Source organism: Mobula birostris, chromosome 5, assembly GCF_030028105.1.
Source record: "Mobula birostris isolate sMobBir1 chromosome 5, sMobBir1.hap1, whole genome shotgun sequence".
NCBI classification, from domain to species: domain Eukaryota; kingdom Metazoa; phylum Chordata; class Chondrichthyes; order Myliobatiformes; family Myliobatidae; genus Mobula; species Mobula birostris.
In genome coordinates, this window is record NC_092374.1 from 2,934,478 (window position 1) to 2,955,156 (window position 20,679).

Here is a 20,679-nt window from a genome sequence, read left to right on the forward strand (position 1 = left end):
TAAATGTGTCCAGGACGGATTCCTGTTACAGTATGTGGACAGACCGACCAGGGGGAATGCCATACTAGATCTAGTACTAGGTAATGAACCGGGTCAGGTCACAGATCTCTCAGTGGGTGAGCATCTGGGGGACAGTGACCACCGCTCCCTGGCCTTTAGCATTATCATGGAAAAGGATAGAATCAGAGAGGACAGGAAAATTTTTAATTGGGGAAAGGCAGATTATGAGGCTATAAGGCTAGAACTTGCGGGTGTGAATTGGGATGATGTTTTTGCAGGGAAATGTACTATGGACATGTGGTCGATGTTTAGAGATCTCTTGCAGGATATTAGGGATAAATTTGTCCCTGTGAGGAAGATAAAGAATGGTAGGGTGAAGGAACCATGGGTGACAAGTGAGGTGGAAAATCTAGTCAGGTGGAAGAAGGCAGCATACATGAGGTTTAGGAAGAAAGTATCAGATGGGTCTATTGAAGAATATAGAGTAGCAAGAAAGGAACTTAAAGGGCTGAGAAGAGCAAGAAGGGGGCATGAGAAGGCCTTGGCGAGTGGGGTAAAGGAAAACCCCAAGGCATTCTTCAATTATGTGAAGAACAAAAGGATGACAGGAGTGAAGGTAGGACCGATTAGAGATAAAGGTGGGAAGATGTGCCTGGAGGCTGTGGAAGTGAGCGAAGTCCTCAATGAGTACTTCTCTTCGGTATTCACCAATGAGAGGGAACTTGATGATGGTGAGGATAATATGAGTGAGGTTGATGTTCCAGAGCATGTTGATATTAAGGGAGAGGAGGTATTGGAGTTATTAAAACACATTAGGCTGGATAAGTCCCTGGGGCCTGATGGAATATTCCCCAGGCTGCTCCACAAGGTGAGGAAAGAGATTGCTGAGCCTCTGGCTAGGAACTTTATGTCCTCATTGTCCACTGGAATGGTACCGGAGGATTGGAGGGAGGTGAATGTTGTTCCCTTGTTCTAAAAAGGTAGTACGGATACTCCGGGTAATTATAGACCAGTGAGCCTTACGTCTGTGGTGGGAAAGCTGTTGCAAAAGATTCTTAGAGACAGGATCTATGGGCATTTAGAGAATCATGGTCTGATCAGGAACATTCAGCATGGCTTTGTGAAGGGCAGATCGTGTCTAACAAAGATGATAGAGTTCTTTCAGGAGGTGACCAGGCATATAGATGAGGGTAGTGCAGTGGGTGTGATCTATATGGATTTTAGTAAGCCATTTGACAAGGTTCCACACGGTAGGCTTATTCAGAAAGTCAGAAGGCATGGGATCCAGGGAAGTTTGGCCAGATGGATTCAGAATTGGCTTGCCTGCAGAAAGCAGAGGGTTGTGGTGGAGGGAGTACATTCAGATTGGAGGATTGTGACTAGTGGTGTCCCACAATGTTCGGATCTGGGACCTCTACTTTTCGTGATTTTTATTAATGACCTGGATGTGGGGGTAGAAGGGTGGGTTGGCAAGTTTGCAGACAACACAAAGGTTGGTGGTGTTGTAGATAGTGTAGAGGATTGTCCAAGATTGCAAAGAGACATTGGTAGGTTGCAGAAGTGGGCTGAGAAGTGGCAGGAGGAGTTCAACCCAGAGAAGTGTGAGGTGGTACACTTTGGAAGGACAAACTCCAAGGCAGAGTACAAAGTAAATGGCAGGATACTTGGTAGTGTGGAGGAGCGGAGGGATCTGCGGGTACATGTCCACAGATCCCTGAAAGTTGCCTCACGGTTAGATAGGGTAGTTAAGAAAGCTTATGGGGTGTTAGCTTACCTAAGTCGAGGGATAGAGTTTAAGAGTCGCGAGGTAATGATGCAGCTCTGTGAAACTCTGGCTGGCCACACTTGGAGTACTGCGTCCAGTTCTGGTCGCCTCACTATAGGAAGGATGTGGAAGCATTGGAAAGGGTATAGAGGAGATTTACCAGGATGCTGCCTGGTTTAGAGAGTATGGATTATGATCAGAGATTAAGGGAGCCAGGGCTTTACTCTTTGGAGAGGAGGAGGATGAGAAGAGACATGATGGAGGTATACAAGATATTAAGAGGACTAGATAGAGTGGATAGCCAGCGCCTCTTCCCCAGCGCCTCTTCCATTGCTCAATATAAGAGGACATGGCTTTAAGGTGAGGGGTGGGAAGTTCAAGGGGGACATTAGAGGAAGGTTTTTTACTCAGAGAGTGGTTGGTGCATGGAATGCACTGTCTGAATCAGTGGTGGAGGCAGATACACTCATGAAATTTAAGGGACTACTCGACAGGTGTATGGAGGAATTTAAGGTGGGGGGTTACATGGGAGGCAGGGTTTGAGGGTCGGCACAACATTGTGGGCTGAAGGGCCTGTACTGTGCTGTACTATTCTATGTTCCATGTTCTATAAAGCTTGAGGCAATGTTCCCTAGTTCCTGATTCACCTACCAATGGAAACAACTTTCCTACTTCCATCTTATCTAATAGGCATCCGTTAGTCTCATGAGACCATGGATTTGCGCCTTGGAAGGTTTCCAGGGTGCAGTCCTGGGCAAGGTTGTATGGAAGACCGTCCGTTGCCTATGCTGCAAGTCTCCCCTCACCACGCCACCGATGTTGTCCAAGAGAAGGGCATTAGGACCCATACAGCTTGGCACTGGTGTCGTCGCAGAGCAATGTGTGGTTAAGTGCCTTGCTCAAGGACACACACGCTGCCTCAGCCAAAGCTTAAAATAACAACCTTCAAATCACTGGACGAACGTCTTAACCACTTGGCCACGCGCCAACACTCATCTTATCTATCCCTTTCAAAATTTTGTATGTTTCTACAAGATCCCCTCTCATTCTTCTGAATTCCAGAGAGTATAGTCCAAGGCGACTCAATCTCTCCACCGGAATCAACCTGATGAACCTCCTCTGCACTGCCTCCAAAGCCAGTATACCTTTCCTCAAGTATGGAGACCAGAACTGTACACAGTACATAGTAGCCAAGATGCAGGGCTGAGATTGCAATGGGAGCTGGAAAAGGCATGTAATAAGGGTAATGTCACAATTGTAACATGGACTTTAATATGGAAGGGGACAGGAAAAATTCGGTAGGTGTTGAATCACAAGGAAGGGAATTTGTTGAATGCTTACGAGATGCTTTTTAGAACAGCTTGTGTTTGAGCCTACTAGGGGAAAGGCTATCTTAGTCTGGGCATTGCGTAATAACCCAGATCTCATTAGGGTGCTTAATGTAAAGGAAGCCTGGGGAGGCAGTGATCATAAAATCATTGAATTCATGCTGCAGTTTGAGAGGGAGAAGCATAAGTCACATCTATCAGTATTGCAATGGAGTGAAGGGAATTATAGAGGCATGAGTGGGGAGCTTGCCAAGGTGGATTGGAAGGAGGATACTGGCAGGAATGACAGCAGAGCAGAAGTGGCAAAAGTGAGTGGGAAGCTGGACAATTGGGAAGCTTTTAAAATCCAACAAAAGGTAACTAAAAAAGCTATAAGAGAAAAGATGAAATATGAGGGCAAACTAGCCAATAATATAAAGCAGGATACTAAAGATTATTTCCATTGTATCAAGAGTAAAAGGGAGGCGAGAGTTGATATTGGACCACTGGAAAATGATGCTGGTCGAGTAGTAATGGGGGATAAAGAAATGGCAGACAAACTTAATGAGAACTTCCATGACCTCTTCACTGTGGAAGAGGCCGTGAGTGTGCCAGAGGTTATAAGTGTCAGGGAACTGGAGTGATGCATAATGCTCTTGGGTTTTGATCAAACGTTAACAATGTTGTTGAGCTGAGCGACCATTGGGTCCAAGTCCACAGTTCCATGAAGTCTGAAAGGATGATAAATGAGGTCTACGGAATGCTTGTCTTTTTCAGCAAACAGCTCAGTTGAAGATTCGGGTAGTAATGTGGCAGCGTTATAAAACTGTAGTTATGCTGCATCTGGAGTAGAGCATTCAATTCCCATCACGGCAGTCCAGGAAGGATGTTGTGGCATTGGAGAGGATGTAGAGAACTTTACCAGAGGCATGCAGTTAAAGTGAAGGGAGATAATCTCAAAGGAGATGTGCAGGCAGGTTTCCTTTTTTCCACATTGACGTGCGTGTCTGGAATAGGGTGGTGGTGGAGAGAAATACAATAGAGGTGTTTGAAAGGCACATGAATGTCGATGTGTGCATTGTGGGCTGCAGCGTCTGTCCCTGTTCTGCACTGTTCTGTGTACATTAATGAACACAGATGTGATTAGTGAATTTGCAGCCGACACTTGGTTTGCATTGATGGTGATGTCGAAAGTAAGGATAGTCAGAGGTGACAGACGATGTTGATCAAATTGGACACAGCAATGGAATTTCATCCTGAGTTGATTCACTGGGTGAAGGAAAAGTAAATTCACATGATAGTTGTGTGCAACACACCAAAAATGCTGGGGGATCTCAGCAAGTCAGGTAGCATCTATGGAGAGGAATAAACAGTCGACGATGAATGGTGGGTCCCCAGTTAGACTGGGAATCATAGGGACTTCAGTGTACAGGTTGTAGGATCCCTGGCACTGAGGGGACAGGTAGATATGGGATACTGCATTCATTATCTAGTCATGGAATATTTCTGGACAAGCAAGTGAGGAAACAATTTTATAAAACATTGATTTGACCATTGTCTGCAATTCTGATCACTACACCATATATAGGAAAGGTGTGATTGTACTGGAGAGGGTGAAGAAGAGAGAGGTTCTTTCTCTCCTTCCCCCTCACATCCATCCCAAACCTCTGCTCATATCAACCCTCTCCTCACTCTCCCTCCAGATTTGTTTCCTCTCTCTTTCTGCCTGTCTGCTTGTTCTCCCCCTCTCTCCCTCGCACCTTTGTCACCATCAACATTTCCACTGCCCACCACCGCTTGCTTCCAGACTCCTTCTTTAAGGTTCAAGGCGTTTGTGTTTATTTCCATGAGATGATACTCACACGTCGCCCTAGTCTGTTCTTCCGGCCCGATCTCTGTGAACAAAGGGGAAAGTGAAGATTATCAGGAGGGGACTGACCCAAATGATGACATCAGAACCAGGAGGAATGATGAAGCCCCTTTAGACAGAGAGAGTTGATAAATACAGAAACAGAGAGGCTGTCGATACTCCTGAAGGAACAAAATGGCCAAAGAGAGGGCATATAATACAACAAGAATTAGAGGGAAGTCAGAGAATTGGGAAGCTGTTAAAAACCAATAGAAGGCAACTAAAAAAGTTATTAAGAAGCTAAAGATAGAATGCAAAAGTAAGCTAGCCAATAGTATCAGAGGATACAAAAAAGATTCTTCAGATACACAGAGTGTAAAAGACAGGTGAGAGTGGATATTGTCTTCCACAATACAGGAACCCTCCTGAGGCTCCGGAAGGTTCCTGTATTGTGGAAGAAGTCCTGCCTTGTTCCTGTGCCGAAGACACCGCGCCCCAGCGGCCTCAATGACTACAGACCGGTAGCATTGACCTCCCACATCATGAAGACCCTGGAGAGACTTGTTCTGGAGCTGCTCCGGCCTATGGTCAGGCCACACTTAGATCCCCTCCAGTTCACCTACCAGCCCCGACTAGGAGTCGAAGATGCCATCGTCTTCCTGCTGAACCGTGTCTACGCCCACCTGGACAAGCCAGTGAGCACTGTGAAGGTCACGTTTTTTGACTTCTCCAGTGTGTTCAACACCATCCGCCCTACTCTGCTGGGGAAGAAGCTGACAGCGATGCAGATGGATGTCATGGATTCTTGATTACCTGACTGGCAGACCACAGTACGTGTGCTTGCAACACTGTGTGTCTGACAGAGTGATCAGCAGCACTGGGGCTCCACAGGGGACTGTCTTGTCTCCCTTTCTCTTCACCATTTACACCTCGGACTTCAACTACTGCACAGAGTCTCGTCATCCTCAGAAGTTTTCGGATGACTCTGCCATAGTTGGATGCATTAGCAAGGGAGATGAGGCTGAGTACAGGGCTACGGTAGGAAACTTTGTCACATGGTGTGAGCAGAATTATCTGCAGCTTAATGTGAAAAAGACTAAGGAGCTGGTGGTAGACCTGAGGAGAGCTAAGGTACCGGTGACCCCTGTTTCCATCCAGGGGGTCAGTGTGGACATGGTGGAGGATTACAAATACCTCGGGATACGAATTGACAATAAACTGGACTGGTCAAAGGACACTGAGGCTGTCTACAAGAAGGGTCAGAGCCGTCTCTATTTCCTGAGGAGACTGAGGTCCTTTAACATCTGCCGGACAATGCTGAGGATGTTCTACGAGTCTGTGGTGGTCAGTGCTATCACGTTTGCTGTTGTGTGCTGGGGTAGCAGGCTGAGGGTGGCAGACACCAACAGAATCAACGAACTCATTCATAAGGCCAGTGATGTTGTGGGGATGGAACTGGACTCTCTCATGGTGATGTCTGAAAAGAGGATGCTGTCTAAGTTGCATGCCATCTTGGTCAATGTCTCCCATTCACTACATAATGTACTGGGTGGGCACAGGATTACATTCAGCCAAAGACTCATCCCACCGAGATACAGCACTGAACATCATAGGAAGTTATTCCTGCCTGTGGCCATCAAACTTTACAACTCCTCCCTTGGAGGGTCAGACATCCTGAGCCAATAGGCTGGTCCTGGACTTTAAAACCAATTTCCCCCGGGATTAATAAAGTATGACTATGACTATATTGGACCACTGGAAAACAATATTGGGAGAGGGAATGGGGTACAAGGAAAGGGGGAACGAACTGAACAAGTATTTTGCCTCAGTCTTCACTGTGGAAGACACTAACAGTATGACGGAAGTTCTGGGTGTTGGAGGTTATGAAGTGTGTGAAGTTACCATTACTAGAGAGTAGGTTCTTGGGAAACTGAAATATAGAAAGGTGGATAAATCACCTGGACCAGACGGTGTACACCTCAGCATTCTGAAAGAGGTTGCTGAAGGGATCATGGAGGCATTAGTAATGATCTTTCAAGAATCACTAGATTCTAGAATGGTTCCAAGGACTGCAAAATTGCAAATGTCACTCCACTCTTCAAGAAGGGAGAGAAGCAAAAGGAAAGAAACTATAAGCCAGTTCATCTGACTTCACTGGTTGGGAAGATGTTGGAGTCAATTATTCAGGATGAGGTCTTAGGGTACTTGGAGGCCCATGATAAAATAGGCCATAGTCAGCATGGATTCCTCAAGGGAAAATCTTGCCTGTCACATTTGTTGAAATTATTTAAAGAAGTAACCCTTAATTCCCTTACAATGTAAAAATTTATCTTACTGTGTCTCCCCAGAGTCCTGTCTTGGCTGGAGGAGAAGATGGCAGCACACCGTGCGTGCGCAGCTCTCCGGTGAAAAATGATGTCATATCTGTTAAATAGGGGCCGTGGACAATTTCTGATTTGATGGAGATAGACGTGAAATCACAGAGGAACATCTGGAGAAATTTCTGAAACGCCCATTCGCTGCTGTCATTACTGTGTGGTCGGGAATCTTTCAGAGGGTAGGCCTCAAAATCCCCAGCCTTGCCTACTTTTGGCGACTGAGAAAGAGGTCGAATCGCTCGGACAGAGATGGCGCTTAGTACTTGGTGTCGGAGAGCTGATCAGAGCTCGAAGTTTTCCGATGACTCAGAGTCGGATTGTGGTCGGCATGGCAGGGAGAGTTTTTCTTCCCTCTCCCGTCTGCGTCAGATGTGGGACATTTGAGAAACTTTGAACTTTACTGTGCTCGCGGACTTTCTTCACCTAGTTATGGTATTGTGCACTGTTGTAACAATATGTTATAATTATGTGGTTTTGTCAGTTTTTTCAGTCTTGTTTTGTCCTGTGTTTTTTGTGATATCACACCGGAGGAAATAATGTATCATTTCTTAATGCATGCATTACTAAATGACAATAAAAGGGGACTACGTGTCTTCATAATCTAATCTAAAAGATATATTTAGTGAAGAAGCCTCAACTGCTTCCCTGGGCAGAGAATTCCACAGATTCACCACTCTCTGGGAAAAACAGTTTCTCCTCATCTCCATCCTAAATCTTCTCCTCTGAAAGGGTGGGTAATGTAGCAGGATCCTCTTTTGAGTCAGTGTGGGTGGAAGTCAGGAACAGGAAGGGAGCAGTTACTCTACTGGGGGTATTCTATAGGCCCCCTGGTAACAGCAGAGATACCGAGGAGCAGATCGGGAGGCAGATTTTTGAAAGGTGCAAAAATAACAGGTCTATTCTCATGGGTGACTTTAACTTCCCTAATATTGATTGGCACCTGAGTAGTTCCAAGGGTTTAGATGGGGCAGAGTTTGTTAAATGTGTCCAGGACGGATTCCTGTTACAGTATGTGGACAGACCGACCAGGGGGAATGCCATACTAGATCTAGTACTAGGTAATGAACCGGGTCAGGTCACAGATCTCTCAGTGGGTGAGCATCTGGGGGACAGTGACCACCGCTCCCTGGCCTTTAGCATTATCATGGAAAAGGATAGAATCAGAGAGGACAGGAAAATTTTTAATTGGGGAAAGGCAGATTATGAGGCTATAAGGCTAGAACTTGCGGGTGTGAATTGGGATGATGTTTTTGCAGGGAAATGTACTATGGACATGTGGTCGATGTTTAGAGATCTCTTGCAGGATATTAGGGATAAATTTGTCCCTGTGAGGAAGATAAAGAATGGTAGGGTGAAGGAACCATGGGTGACAAGTGAGGTGGAAAATCTAGTCAGGTGGAAGAAGGCAGCATACATGAGGTTTAGGAAGAAAGTATCAGATGGGTCTATTGAAGAATATAGAGTAGCAAGAAAGGAACTTAAAGGGCTGAGAAGAGCAAGAAGGGGGCATGAGAAGGCCTTGGCGAGTGGGGTAAAGGAAAACCCCAAGGCATTCTTCAATTATGTGAAGAACAAAAGGATGACAGGAGTGAAGGTAGGACCGATTAGAGATAAAGGTGGGAAGATGTGCCTGGAGGCTGTGGAAGTGAGCGAAGTCCTCAATGAGTACTTCTCTTCGGTATTCACCAATGAGAGGGAACTTGATGATGGTGAGGATAATATGAGTGAGGTTGATGTTCCAGAGCATGTTGATATTAAGGGAGAGGAGGTATTGGAGTTATTAAAACACATTAGGCTGGATAAGTCCCTGGGGCCTGATGGAATATTCCCCAGGCTGCTCCACAAGGTGAGGAAAGAGATTGCTGAGCCTCTGGCTAGGAACTTTATGTCCTCATTGTCCACGGGAATGGTACCGGAGGATTGGAGGGAGGTGAATGTTGTTCCCTTGTTCTAAAAAGGTAGTACGGATACTCCGGGTAATTATAGACCAGTGAGCCTTACGTCTGTGGTGGGAAAGCTGTTGCAAAAGATTCTTAGAGACAGGATCTATGGGTATTTAGAGAATCATGGTCTGATCAGGAACATTCAGCATGGCTTTGTGAAGGGCAGATCGTGTCTAACAAAGATGATAGAGTTCTTTCAGGAGGTGACCAGGCATATAGATGAGGGTAGTGCAGTGGGTGTGATCTATATGGATTTTAGTAAGGCATTTGACAAGGTTCCACACGGTAGGCTTATTCAGAAAGTCAGAAGGCATGGGATCCAGGGAAGTTTGGCCAGATGGATTCAGAATTGGCTTGCCTGCAGAAAGCAGAGGGTTGTGGTGGAGGGAGTACATTCAGATTGGAGGATTGAGACTAGTCGTGTCCCACAATGTTCGGATCTGGGACCTCTACTTTTCGTGATTTTTATTAATGACCTGGATGTGGGAGTAGAAGGGTGGGTTGGCAAGATTGCAGACAACACAAAGGTTGGTGGTGTTGTAGATAGTGTAGAGGATTGTCCAAGATTGCAAAGAGACATTGGTAGGTTGCAGAAGTGGGCTGAGAAGTGGCAGGAGGAGTTCAACCCAGAGAAGTGTGAGGTGGTACACTTTGGAAGGACAAACTCCAAGGCAGAGTACAAAGTAAATGGCAGGATACTTGGTAGTGTGGAGGAGCGGAGGGATCTGCGGGTACATGTCCACAGATCCCTGAAAGTTGCCTCACGGTTAGATAGGGTAGTTAAGAAAGCTTATGGGGTGTTAGCTTACCTAAGTCGAGGGATAGAGTTTAAGAGTCGCGAGGTAATGATGCAGCTCTGTGAAACTCTGGCTGGCCACACTTGGAGTACTGCGTCCAGTTCTGGTCGCCTCACTATAGGAAGGATGTGGAAGCATTGGAAAGGGTATAGAGGAGATTTACCAGGATGCTGCCTGGTTTAGAGAGTATGGATTATGATCAGAGATTAAGGGAGCCAGGGCTTTACTCTTTGGAGAGGAGGAGGATGAGAAGAGACATGATGGAGGTATACAAGATATTAAGAGGACTAGATAGAGTGGATAGCCAGCGCCTCTTCCCCAGCGCCTCTTCCATTGCTCAATATAAGAGGACATGGCTTTAAGGTGAGGGGTGGGAAGTTCAAGGGGGACATTAGAGGAAGGTTTTTTACTCAGAGAGTGGTTGGTGCATGGAATGCACTGTCTGAATCAGTGGTGGAGGCAGATACACTCATGAAATTTAAGGGACTACTCGACAGGTGTATGGAGGAATTTAAGGTGGGGGGTTACATGGGAGGCAGGGTTTGAGGGTCGGCACAACATTGTGGGCTGAAGGGCCTGTACTGTGCTGTACTATTCTATGTTCCATGTTCTATAAAGCTTGAGGCAATGTTCCCTAGTTCCTGATTCACCTACCAATGGAAACAACTTTCCTACTTCCATCTTATCTAATAGGCATCCGTTAGTCTCATGAGACCATGGATTTGCGCCTTGGAAGGTTTCCAGGGTGCAGTCCTGGGCAAGGTTGTATGGAAGACCGTCCGTTGCCTATGCTGCAAGTCTCCCCTCACCACGCCACCGATGTTGTCCAAGAGAAGGGCATTAGGACCCATACAGCTTGGCACTGGTGTCGTCGCAGAGCAATGTGTGGTTAAGTGCCTTGCTCAAGGACACACACGCTGCCTCAGCCAAAGCTTAAAATAACAACCTTCAAATCACTGGACGAACGTCTTAACCACTTGGCCACGCGCCAACACTCATCTTATCTATCCCTTTCAAAATTTTGTATGTTTCTACAAGATCCCCTCTCATTCTTCTGAATTCCAGAGAGTATAGTCCAAGGCGACTCAATCTCTCCACCGGAATCAACCTGATGAACCTCCTCTGCACTGCCTCCAAAGCCAGTATACCTTTCCTCAAGTATGGAGACCAGAACTGTACACAGTACATAGTAGCCAAGATGCAGGGCTGAGATTGCAATGGGAGCTGGAAAAGGCATGTAATAAGGGTAATGTCACAATTGTAACATGGACTTTAATATGGAAGGGGACAGGAAAAATTCGGTAGGTGTTGAATCGCAAGGAAGGGAATTTGTTGAATGCTTACGAGATGCTTTTTAGAACAGCTTGTGTTTGAGCCTACTAGGGGAAAGGCTATCTTAGTCTGGGCATTGCGTAATAACCCAGATCTCATTAGGGTGCTTAATGTAAAGGAAGCCTGGGGAGGCAGTGATCATAAAATCATTGAATTCATGCTGCAGTTTGAGAGGGAGAAGCATAAGTCACATCTATCAGTATTGCAATGGAGTGAAGGGAATTATAGAGGCATGAGTGGGGAGCTTGCCAAGGTGGATTGGAAGGAGGATACTGGCAGGAATGACAGCAGAGCAGAAGTGGCAAAAGTGAGTGGGAAGCTGGACAATTGGGAAGCTTTTAAAATCCAACAAAAGGTAACTAAAAAAGCTATAAGAGAAAAGATGAAATATGAGGGCAAACTAGCCAATAATATAAAGCAGGATACTAAAGATTATTTCCATTGTATCAAGAGTAAAAGGGAGGCGAGAGTTGATATTGGACCACTGGAAAATGATGCTGGTCGAGTAGTAATGGGGGATAAAGAAATGGCAGACAAACTTAATGAGAACTTCCATGACCTCTTCACTGTGGAAGAGGCCGTGAGTGTGCCAGAGGTTATAAGTGTCAGGGAACTGGAGTGATGCATAATGCTCTTGGGTTTTGATCAAACGTTAACAATGTTGTTGAGCTGAGCGACCATTGGGTCCAAGTCCACAGTTCCATGAAGTCTGAAAGGATGATAAATGAGGTCTACGGAATGCTTGTCTTTTTCAGCAAACAGCTCAGTTGAAGATTCGGGTAGTAATGTGGCAGCGTTATAAAACTGTAGTTATGCTGCATCTGGAGTAGAGCATTCAATTCCCATCACGGCAGTCCAGGAAGGATGTTGTGGCATTGGAGAGGATGTAGAGAACTTTACCAGAGGCATGCAGTTAAAGTGAAGGGAGATAATCTCAAAGGAGATGTGCAGGCAGGTTTCCTTTTTTCCACATTGACGTGCGTGTCTGGAATAGGGTGGTGGTGGAGAGAAATACAATAGAGGTGTTTGAAAGGCACATGAATGTCGATGTGTGCATTGTGGGCTGCAGCGTCTGTCCCTGTTCTGCACTGTTCTGTGTACATTAATGAACACAGATGTGATTAGTGAATTTGCAGCCGACACTTGGTTTGCATTGATGGTGATGTCGAAAGTAAGGATAGTCAGAGGTGACAGACGATGTTGATCAAATTGGACACAGCAATGGAATTTCATCCTGAGTTGATTCACTGGGTGAAGGAAAAGTAAATTCACATGATAGTTGTGTGCAACACACCAAAAATGCTGGGGGATCTCAGCAAGTCAGGTAGCATCTATGGAGAGGAATAAACAGTCGACGATGAATGGTGGGTCCCCAGTTAGACTGGGAATCATAGGGACTTCAGTGTACAGGTTGTAGGATCCCTGGCACTGAGGGGACAGGTAGATATGGGATACTGCATTCATTATCTAGTCATGGAATATTTCTGGACAAGCAAGTGAGGAAACAATTTTATAAAACATTGATTTGACCATTGTCTGCAATTCTGATCACTACACCATATATAGGAAAGGTGTGATTGTACTGGAGAGGGTGAAGAAGAGAGAGGTTCTTTCTCTCCTTCCCCCTCACATCCATCCCAAACCTCTGCTCATATCAACCCTCTCCTCACTCTCCCTCCAGATTTGTTTCCTCTCTCTTTCTGCCTGTCTGCTTGTTCTCCCCCTCTCTCCCTCGCACCTTTGTCACCATCAACATTTCCACTGCCCACCACCGCTTGCTTCCAGACTCCTTCTTTAAGGTTCAAGGCGTTTGTGTTTATTTCCATGAGATGATACTCACACGTCGCCCTAGTCTGTTCTTCCGGCCCGATCTCTGTGAACAAAGGGGAAAGTGAAGATTATCAGGAGGGGACTGACCCAAATGATGACATCAGAACCAGGAGGAATGATGAAGCCCCTTTAGACAGAGAGAGTTGATAAATACAGAAACAGAGAGGCTGTCGATACTCCTGAAGGAACAAAATGGCCAAAGAGAGGGCATATAATACAACAAGAATTAGAGGGAAGTCAGAGAATTGGGAAGCTGTTAAAAACCAATAGAAGGCAACTAAAAAAGTTATTAAGAAGCTAAAGATAGAATGCAAAAGTAAGCTAGCCAATAGTATCAGAGGATACAAAAAAGATTCTTCAGATACACAGAGTGTAAAAGACAGGTGAGAGTGGATATTGTCTTCCACAATACAGGAACCCTCCTGAGGCTCCGGAAGGTTCCTGTATTGTGGAAGAAGTCCTGCCTTGTTCCTGTGCCGAAGACACCGCGCCCCAGCGGCCTCAATGACTACAGACCGGTAGCATTGACCTCCCACATCATGAAGACCCTGGAGAGACTTGTTCTGGAGCTGCTCCGGCCTATGGTCAGGCCACACTTAGATCCCCTCCAGTTCACCTACCAGCCCCGACTAGGAGTCGAAGATGCCATCGTCTTCCTGCTGAACCGTGTCTACGCCCACCTGGACAAGCCAGTGAGCACTGTGAAGGTCACGTTTTTTGACTTCTCCAGTGTGTTCAACACCATCCGCCCTACTCTGCTGGGGAAGAAGCTGACAGCGATGCAGATGGATGTCATGGATTCTTGATTACCTGACTGGCAGACCACAGTACGTGTGCTTGCAACACTGTGTGTCTGACAGAGTGATCAGCAGCACTGGGGCTCCACAGGGGACTGTCTTGTCTCCCTTTCTCTTCACCATTTACACCTCGGACTTCAACTACTGCACAGAGTCTCGTCATCCTCAGAAGTTTTCGGATGACTCTGCCATAGTTGGATGCATTAGCAAGGGAGATGAGGCTGAGTACAGGGCTACGGTAGGAAACTTTGTCACATGGTGTGAGCAGAATTATCTGCAGCTTAATGTGAAAAAGACTAAGGAGCTGGTGGTAGACCTGAGGAGAGCTAAGGTACCGGTGACCCCTGTTTCCATCCAGGGGGTCAGTGTGGACATGGTGGAGGATTACAAATACCTCGGGATACGAATTGACAATAAACTGGACTGGTCAAAGGACACTGAGGCTGTCTACAAGAAGGGTCAGAGCCGTCTCTATTTCCTGAGGAGACTGAGGTCCTTTAACATCTGCCGGACAATGCTGAGGATGTTCTACGAGTCTGTGGTGGTCAGTGCTATCACGTTTGCTGTTGTGTGCTGGGGTAGCAGGCTGAGGGTGGCAGACACCAACAGAATCAACGAACTCATTCATAAGGCCAGTGATGTTGTGGGGATGGAACTGGACTCTCTCATGGTGATGTCTGAAAAGAGGATGCTGTCTAAGTTGCATGCCATCTTGGTCAATGTCTCCCATTCACTACATAATGTACTGGGTGGGCACAGGATTACATTCAGCCAAAGACTCATCCCACCGAGATACAGCACTGAACATCATAGGAAGTTATTCCTGCCTGTGGCCATCAAACTTTACAACTCCTCCCTTGGAGGGTCAGACATCCTGAGCCAATAGGCTGGTCCTGGACTTTAAAACCAATTTCCCCCGGGATTAATAAAGTATGACTATGACTATATTGGACCACTGGAAAACAATATTGGGAGAGGGAATGGGGTACAAGGAAAGGGGGAACGAACTGAACAAGTATTTTGCCTCAGTCTTCACTGTGGAAGACACTAACAGTATGACGGAAGTTCTGGGTGTTGGAGGTTATGAAGTGTGTGAAGTTACCATTACTAGAGAGTAGGTTCTTGGGAAACTGAAATATAGAAAGGTGGATAAATCACCTGGACCAGACGGTGTACACCTCAGCATTCTGAAAGAGGTTGCTGAAGGGATCATGGAGGCATTAGTAATGATCTTTCAAGAATCACTAGATTCTAGAATGGTTCCAAGGACTGCAAAATTGCAAATGTCACTCCACTCTTCAAGAAGGGAGAGAAGCAAAAGGAAAGAAACTATAAGCCAGTTCATCTGACTTCACTGGTTGGGAAGATGTTGGAGTCAATTATTCAGGATGAGGTCTTAGGGTACTTGGAGGCCCATGATAAAATAGGCCATAGTCAGCATGGATTCCTCAAGGGAAAATCTTGCCTGTCACATTTGTTGAAATTATTTAAAGAAGTAACCCTTAATTCCCTTACAATGTAAAAATTTATCTTACTGTGTCTCCCCAGAGTCCTGTCTTGGCTGGAGGAGAAGATGGCAGCACACCGTGCGTGCGCAGCTCTCCGGTGAAAAATGATGTCATATCTGTTAAATAGGGGCCGTGGACAATTTCTGATTTGATGGAGATAGACGTGAAATCACAGAGGAACATCTGGAGAAATTTCTGAAACGCCCATTCGCTGCTGTCATTACTGTGTGGTCGGGAATCTTTCAGAGGGTAGGCCTCAAAATCCCCAGCCTTGCCTACTTTTGGCGACTGAGAAAGAGGTCGAATCGCTCGGACAGAGATGGCGCTTAGTACTTGGTGTCGGAGAGCTGATCAGAGCTCGAAGTTTTCCGATGACTCAGAGTCGGATTGTGGTCGGCATGGCAGGGAGAGTTTTTCTTCCCTCTCCCGTCTGCGTCAGATGTGGGACATTTGAGAAACTTTGAACTTTACTGTGCTCGCGGACTTTCTTCACCTAGTTATGGTATTGTGCACTGTTGTAACAATATGTTATAATTATGTGGTTTTGTCAGTTTTTTCAGTCTTGTTTTGTCCTGTGTTTTTTGTGATATCACACCGGAGGAAATAATGTATCATTTCTTAATGCATGCATTACTAAATGACAATAAAAGGGGACTACGTGTCTTCATAATCTAATCTAAAAGATATATTTAGTGAAGAAGCCTCAACTGCTTCCCTGGGCAGAGAATTCCACAGATTCACCACTCTCTGGGAAAAACAGTTTCTCCTCATCTCCATCCTAAATCTTCTCCTCTGAAAGGGTGGGTAATGTAGCAGGATCCTCTTTTGAGTCAGTGTGGGTGGAAGTCAGGAACAGGAAGGGAGCAGTTACTCTACTGGGGGTATTCTATAGGCCCCCTGGTAACAGCAGAGATACCGAGGAGCAGATCGGGAGGCAGATTTTTGAAAGGTGCAAAAATAACAGGTCTATTCTCATGGGTGACTTTAACTTCCCTAATATTGATTGGCACCTGAGTAGTTCCAAGGGTTTAGATGGGGCAGAGTTTGTTAAATGTGTCCAGGACGGATTCCTGTTACAGTATGTGGACAGACCGACCAGGGGGAATGCCATACTAGATCTAGTACTAGGTAATGAACCGGGTCAGGTCACAGATCTCTCAGTGGGTGAGCATCTGGGGGACAGTGACCACCGCTCCCTGGCCTTTAGCATTATCATGGAAAAGGATAGAATCAGAGAGGACAGGAAAATTTTTAATTGGGGAAAGGCAGATTATGAGGCTATAAGGCTAGAACTTGCGGGTGTGAATTGGGATGATGTTTTTGCAGGGAAATGTACTATGGACATGTGGTCGATGTTTAGAGATCTCTTGCAGGATATTAGGGATAAATTTGTCCCTGTGAGGAAGATAAAGAATGGTAGGGTGAAGGAACCATGGGTGACAAGTGAGGTGGAAAATCTAGTCAGGTGGAAGAAGGCAGCATACATGAGGTTTAGGAAGAAAGTATCAGATGGGTCTATTGAAGAATATAGAGTAGCAAGAAAGGAACTTAAAGGGCTGAGAAGAGCAAGAAGGGGGCATGAGAAGGCCTTGGCGAGTGGGGTAAAGGAAAACCCCAAGGCATTCTTCAATTATGTGAAGAACAAAAGGATGACAGGAGTGAAGGTAGGACCGATTAGAGATAAAGGTGGGAAGATGTGCCTGGAGGCTGTGGAAATGAGCGAAGTCCTCAATGAGTACTTCTCTTCGGTATTCACCAATGAGAGGGAACTTGATGATGGTGAGGATAATATGAGTGAGGTTGATGTTCCAGAGCATGTTGATATTAAGGGAGAGGAGGTATTGGAGTTATTAAAACACATTAGGCTGGATAAGTCCCTGGGGCCTGATGGAATATTCCCCAGGCTGCTCCACAGGGTGAGGAAAGAGATTGCTGAGCCTCTGGCTAGGAACTTTATGTCCTCATTGTCCACGGGAATGGTACCGGAGGATTGGAGGGAGGTGAATGTTGTTCCCTTGTTCTAAAAAGGTAGTACGGATACTCCGGGTAATTATAGACCAGTGAGCCTTACGTCTGTGGTGGGAAAGCTGTTGCAAAAGATTCTTAGAGACAGGATCTATGGGTATTTAGAGAATCATGGTCTGATCAGGAACATTCAGCATGGCTTTGTGAAGGGCAGATCGTGTCTAACAAAGATGATAGAGTTCTTTCAGGAGGTGACCAGGCATATAGATGAGGGTAGTGCAGTGGGTGTGATCTATATGGATTTTAGTAAGGCATTTGACAAGGTTCCACACGGTAGGCTTATTCAGAAAGTCAGAAGGCATGGGATCCAGGGAAGTTTGGCCAGATGGATTCAGAATTGGCTTGCCTGCAGAAAGCAGAGGGTTGTGGTGGAGGGAGTACATTCAGATTGGAGGATTGAGACTAGTCGTGTCCCACAATGTTCGGATCTGGGACCTCTACTTTTCGTGATTTTTATTAATGACCTGGATGTGGGAGTAGAAGGGTGGGTTGGCAAGATTGCAGACAACACAAAGGTTGGTGGTGTTGTAGATAGTGTAGAGGATTGTCCAAGATTGCAAAGAGACATTGGTAGGTTGCAGAAGTGGGCTGAGAAGTGGCAGGAGGAGTTCAACCCAGAGAAGTGTGAGGTGGTACACTTTGGAAGGACAAACTCCAAGGCAGAGTACAAAGTAAATGGCAGGATACTTGGTAGTGTGGAGGAGCGGAGGGATCTGCGGGTACATGTCCACAGATCCCTGAAAGTTGCCTCACGGTTAGATAGGGTAGTTAAGAAAGCTTATGGGGTGTTAGCTTACCTAAGTCGAGGGATAGAGTTTAAGAGTCGCGAGGTAATGATGCAGCTCTGTGAAACTCTGGCTGGCCACACTTGGAGTACTGCGTCCAGTTCTGGTCGCCTCACTATAGGAAGGATGTGGAAGCATTGGAAAGGGTATAGAGGAGATTTACCAGGATGCTGCCTGGTTTAGAGAGTATGGATTATGATCAGAGATTAAGGGAGCCAGGGCTTTACTCTTTGGAGAGGAGGAGGATGAGAAGAGACATGATGGAGGTATACAAGATATTAAGAGGACTAGATAGAGTGGATAGCCAGCGCCTCTTCCCCAGCGCCTCTTCCACTGCTCAATATAAGAGGACATGGCTTTAAGGTGAGGGGTGGGAAGTTCAAGGGGGATATTAGAGGAAGGTTTTTTACTCAGAGAGTGGTTGGTGCATGGAATGCACTGTCTGAATCAGTGGTGGAGGCAGATACACTCATGAAATTTAAGGGACTACTCGACAGGTGTATGGAGGAATTTAAGGTGGGGGGTTACATGGGAGGCAGGGTTTGAGGGTCGGCACAACATTGTGGGCTGAAGGGCCTGTACTGTGCTGTACTATTCTATGTTCTATGTTCTATAAAGCTTGAGGCAATGTTCCCTAGTTCCTGATTCACCTACCAATGGAAACAACTTTCCTACTTCCATCTTATCTAATAGGCATCCGTTAGTCTCATGAGACCATGGATTTGCGCCTTGGAAGGTTTCCAGGGTGCAGTCCTGGGCAAGGTTGTATGGAAGACCGTCCGTTGCCTATGCTGCAAGTCTCCCCTCACCACGCCACCGATGTTGTCCAAGAGAAGGGCATTAGGACCCATACAGCTTGGCACTGGTGTCGTCGCAGAGCAATGTGTGGTTAAGTGCCTTGCTCAAGGACACACACGCTGCCTCAGCCAAAGCTTAAAATAACAACCTTCAAATCACTGGACGAACGTCTTAACCACTTGGCCACGCGCCAACACTCATCTTATCTATCCCTTTCAAAATTTTGTATGTTTCTACAAGATCCCCTCTCATTCTTCTGAATTCCAGAGAGTATAGTCCAAGGCGACTCAATCTCTCCACCGGAATCAACCTGATGAACCTCCTCTGCACTGCCTCCAAAGCCAGTATACCTTTCCTCAAGTATGGAGACCAGAACTGTACACAGTACATAGTAGCCAAGATGCAGGGCTGAGATTGCAATGGGAGCTGGAAAAGGCATGTAATAAGGGTAATGTCACAATTGTAACATGGACTTTAATATGGAAGGGGACAGGAAAAATTAGGTAGGTGTTGAATCGCAAGGAAGGGAATTTGTTGAATGCTTACGAGATGCTTTTTAGAACAGCTTGTGTTTGAGCCTACTAGGGGAAAGGCTATCTTAGTCTGGGCATTGCGTAATAACCCAGATCTTATTAGGGTGCTTAATGTAAAGGAAGCCTGGGGAGGCAGTGATCATAAAATCATTGAATTCATGCTGCAGTTTGAGAGGGAGAAGCGTAAGTCACATCTATCAGTATTGCAATGGAGTGAAGGGAATTATAGAGGCATGAGTGGGGAGCTTGCCAAGGTGGATTGGAAGGAGGATACTGGCAGGAATGACAGCAGAGCAGAAGTGGCAAAAGTGAGTGGGAAGCTGGATAATTGGGAAGCTTTTAAAATCCAACAAAAGGTAACTAAAAAAGCTATAAGAGAAAAGATGAAATATGAGGGCAAACTAGCCAATAATATAAAGCAGGATACTAAAGATTATTTCCATTATATCAAGAGTAAAAGGGAGGCGAGAGTTGATATTGGACCACTGGAAAATGATGCTGGTCGAGTAGTAATGGGGGATAAAGAAATGGCAGACAAACTTAATGAGAACTTCCATGACCTCTTCACTGTGGAAGAGGCCGTGAGTGTGCCAGAGGTTATAAGTGTCAGGGAACTGGAGTGATGCATAATGCTCTTGGGTTTTGATCAAACGTTAACAATGTTGTTGAGCTGAGCGACCATTGGGTCCAAGTCCACAGTTCCATGAAGTCTGAAAGGATGATAAATGAGGTCTACGGAATGCTTGTCTTTTTCAGCAAACAGCTCAGTTGAAGATTCGGGTAGTAATGTGGCAGCGTTATAAAACTGTAGTTATGCTGCATCTGGAGTAGAGCATTCAATTCCCATCACGGCAGTACAGGAAGGATGTTGTGGCATTGGAGAGGATGTAGAGAACTTTACCAGAGGCATGCAGTTAAAGTGAAGGGAGATAATCTCAAAGGAGATGTGCAGGCAGGTTTCCTTTTTTCCACATTGACGTGCGTGTCTGGAATAGGGTGGTGGTGGAGAGAAATACAATAGAGGTGTTTGAA

At 45.8% G+C, this 20,679-nt stretch overlaps 1 protein-coding gene across 38 annotated transcripts in view; it reads right to left on the bottom strand.

The window, feature by feature from the left end:
* LOC140197167 (uncharacterized) overlaps nt 1–20,679 on the bottom strand; it is a 132,221-nt gene that overhangs the window by 35,098 nt on the left and 76,444 nt on the right. For 12 of the 38 annotated variants that reach the window (XM_072257063.1, XM_072257052.1, XM_072257082.1 and 9 more), the window contains one exon: nt 13,212–13,244. The exons of 16 other annotated variants lie outside the window; for them this stretch is intronic. In XM_072257063.1, the coding sequence (XP_072113164.1) occupies nt 13,212–13,244 (33 nt within the window). Of the gene's footprint in view, nt 1–4,934; nt 4,968–13,211; nt 13,245–20,679 lie in introns of all 38 variants that reach the window. 10 more of the 38 variants (XM_072257047.1, XM_072257046.1, XM_072257041.1 and 7 more) reach the window with 1 other exon arrangement.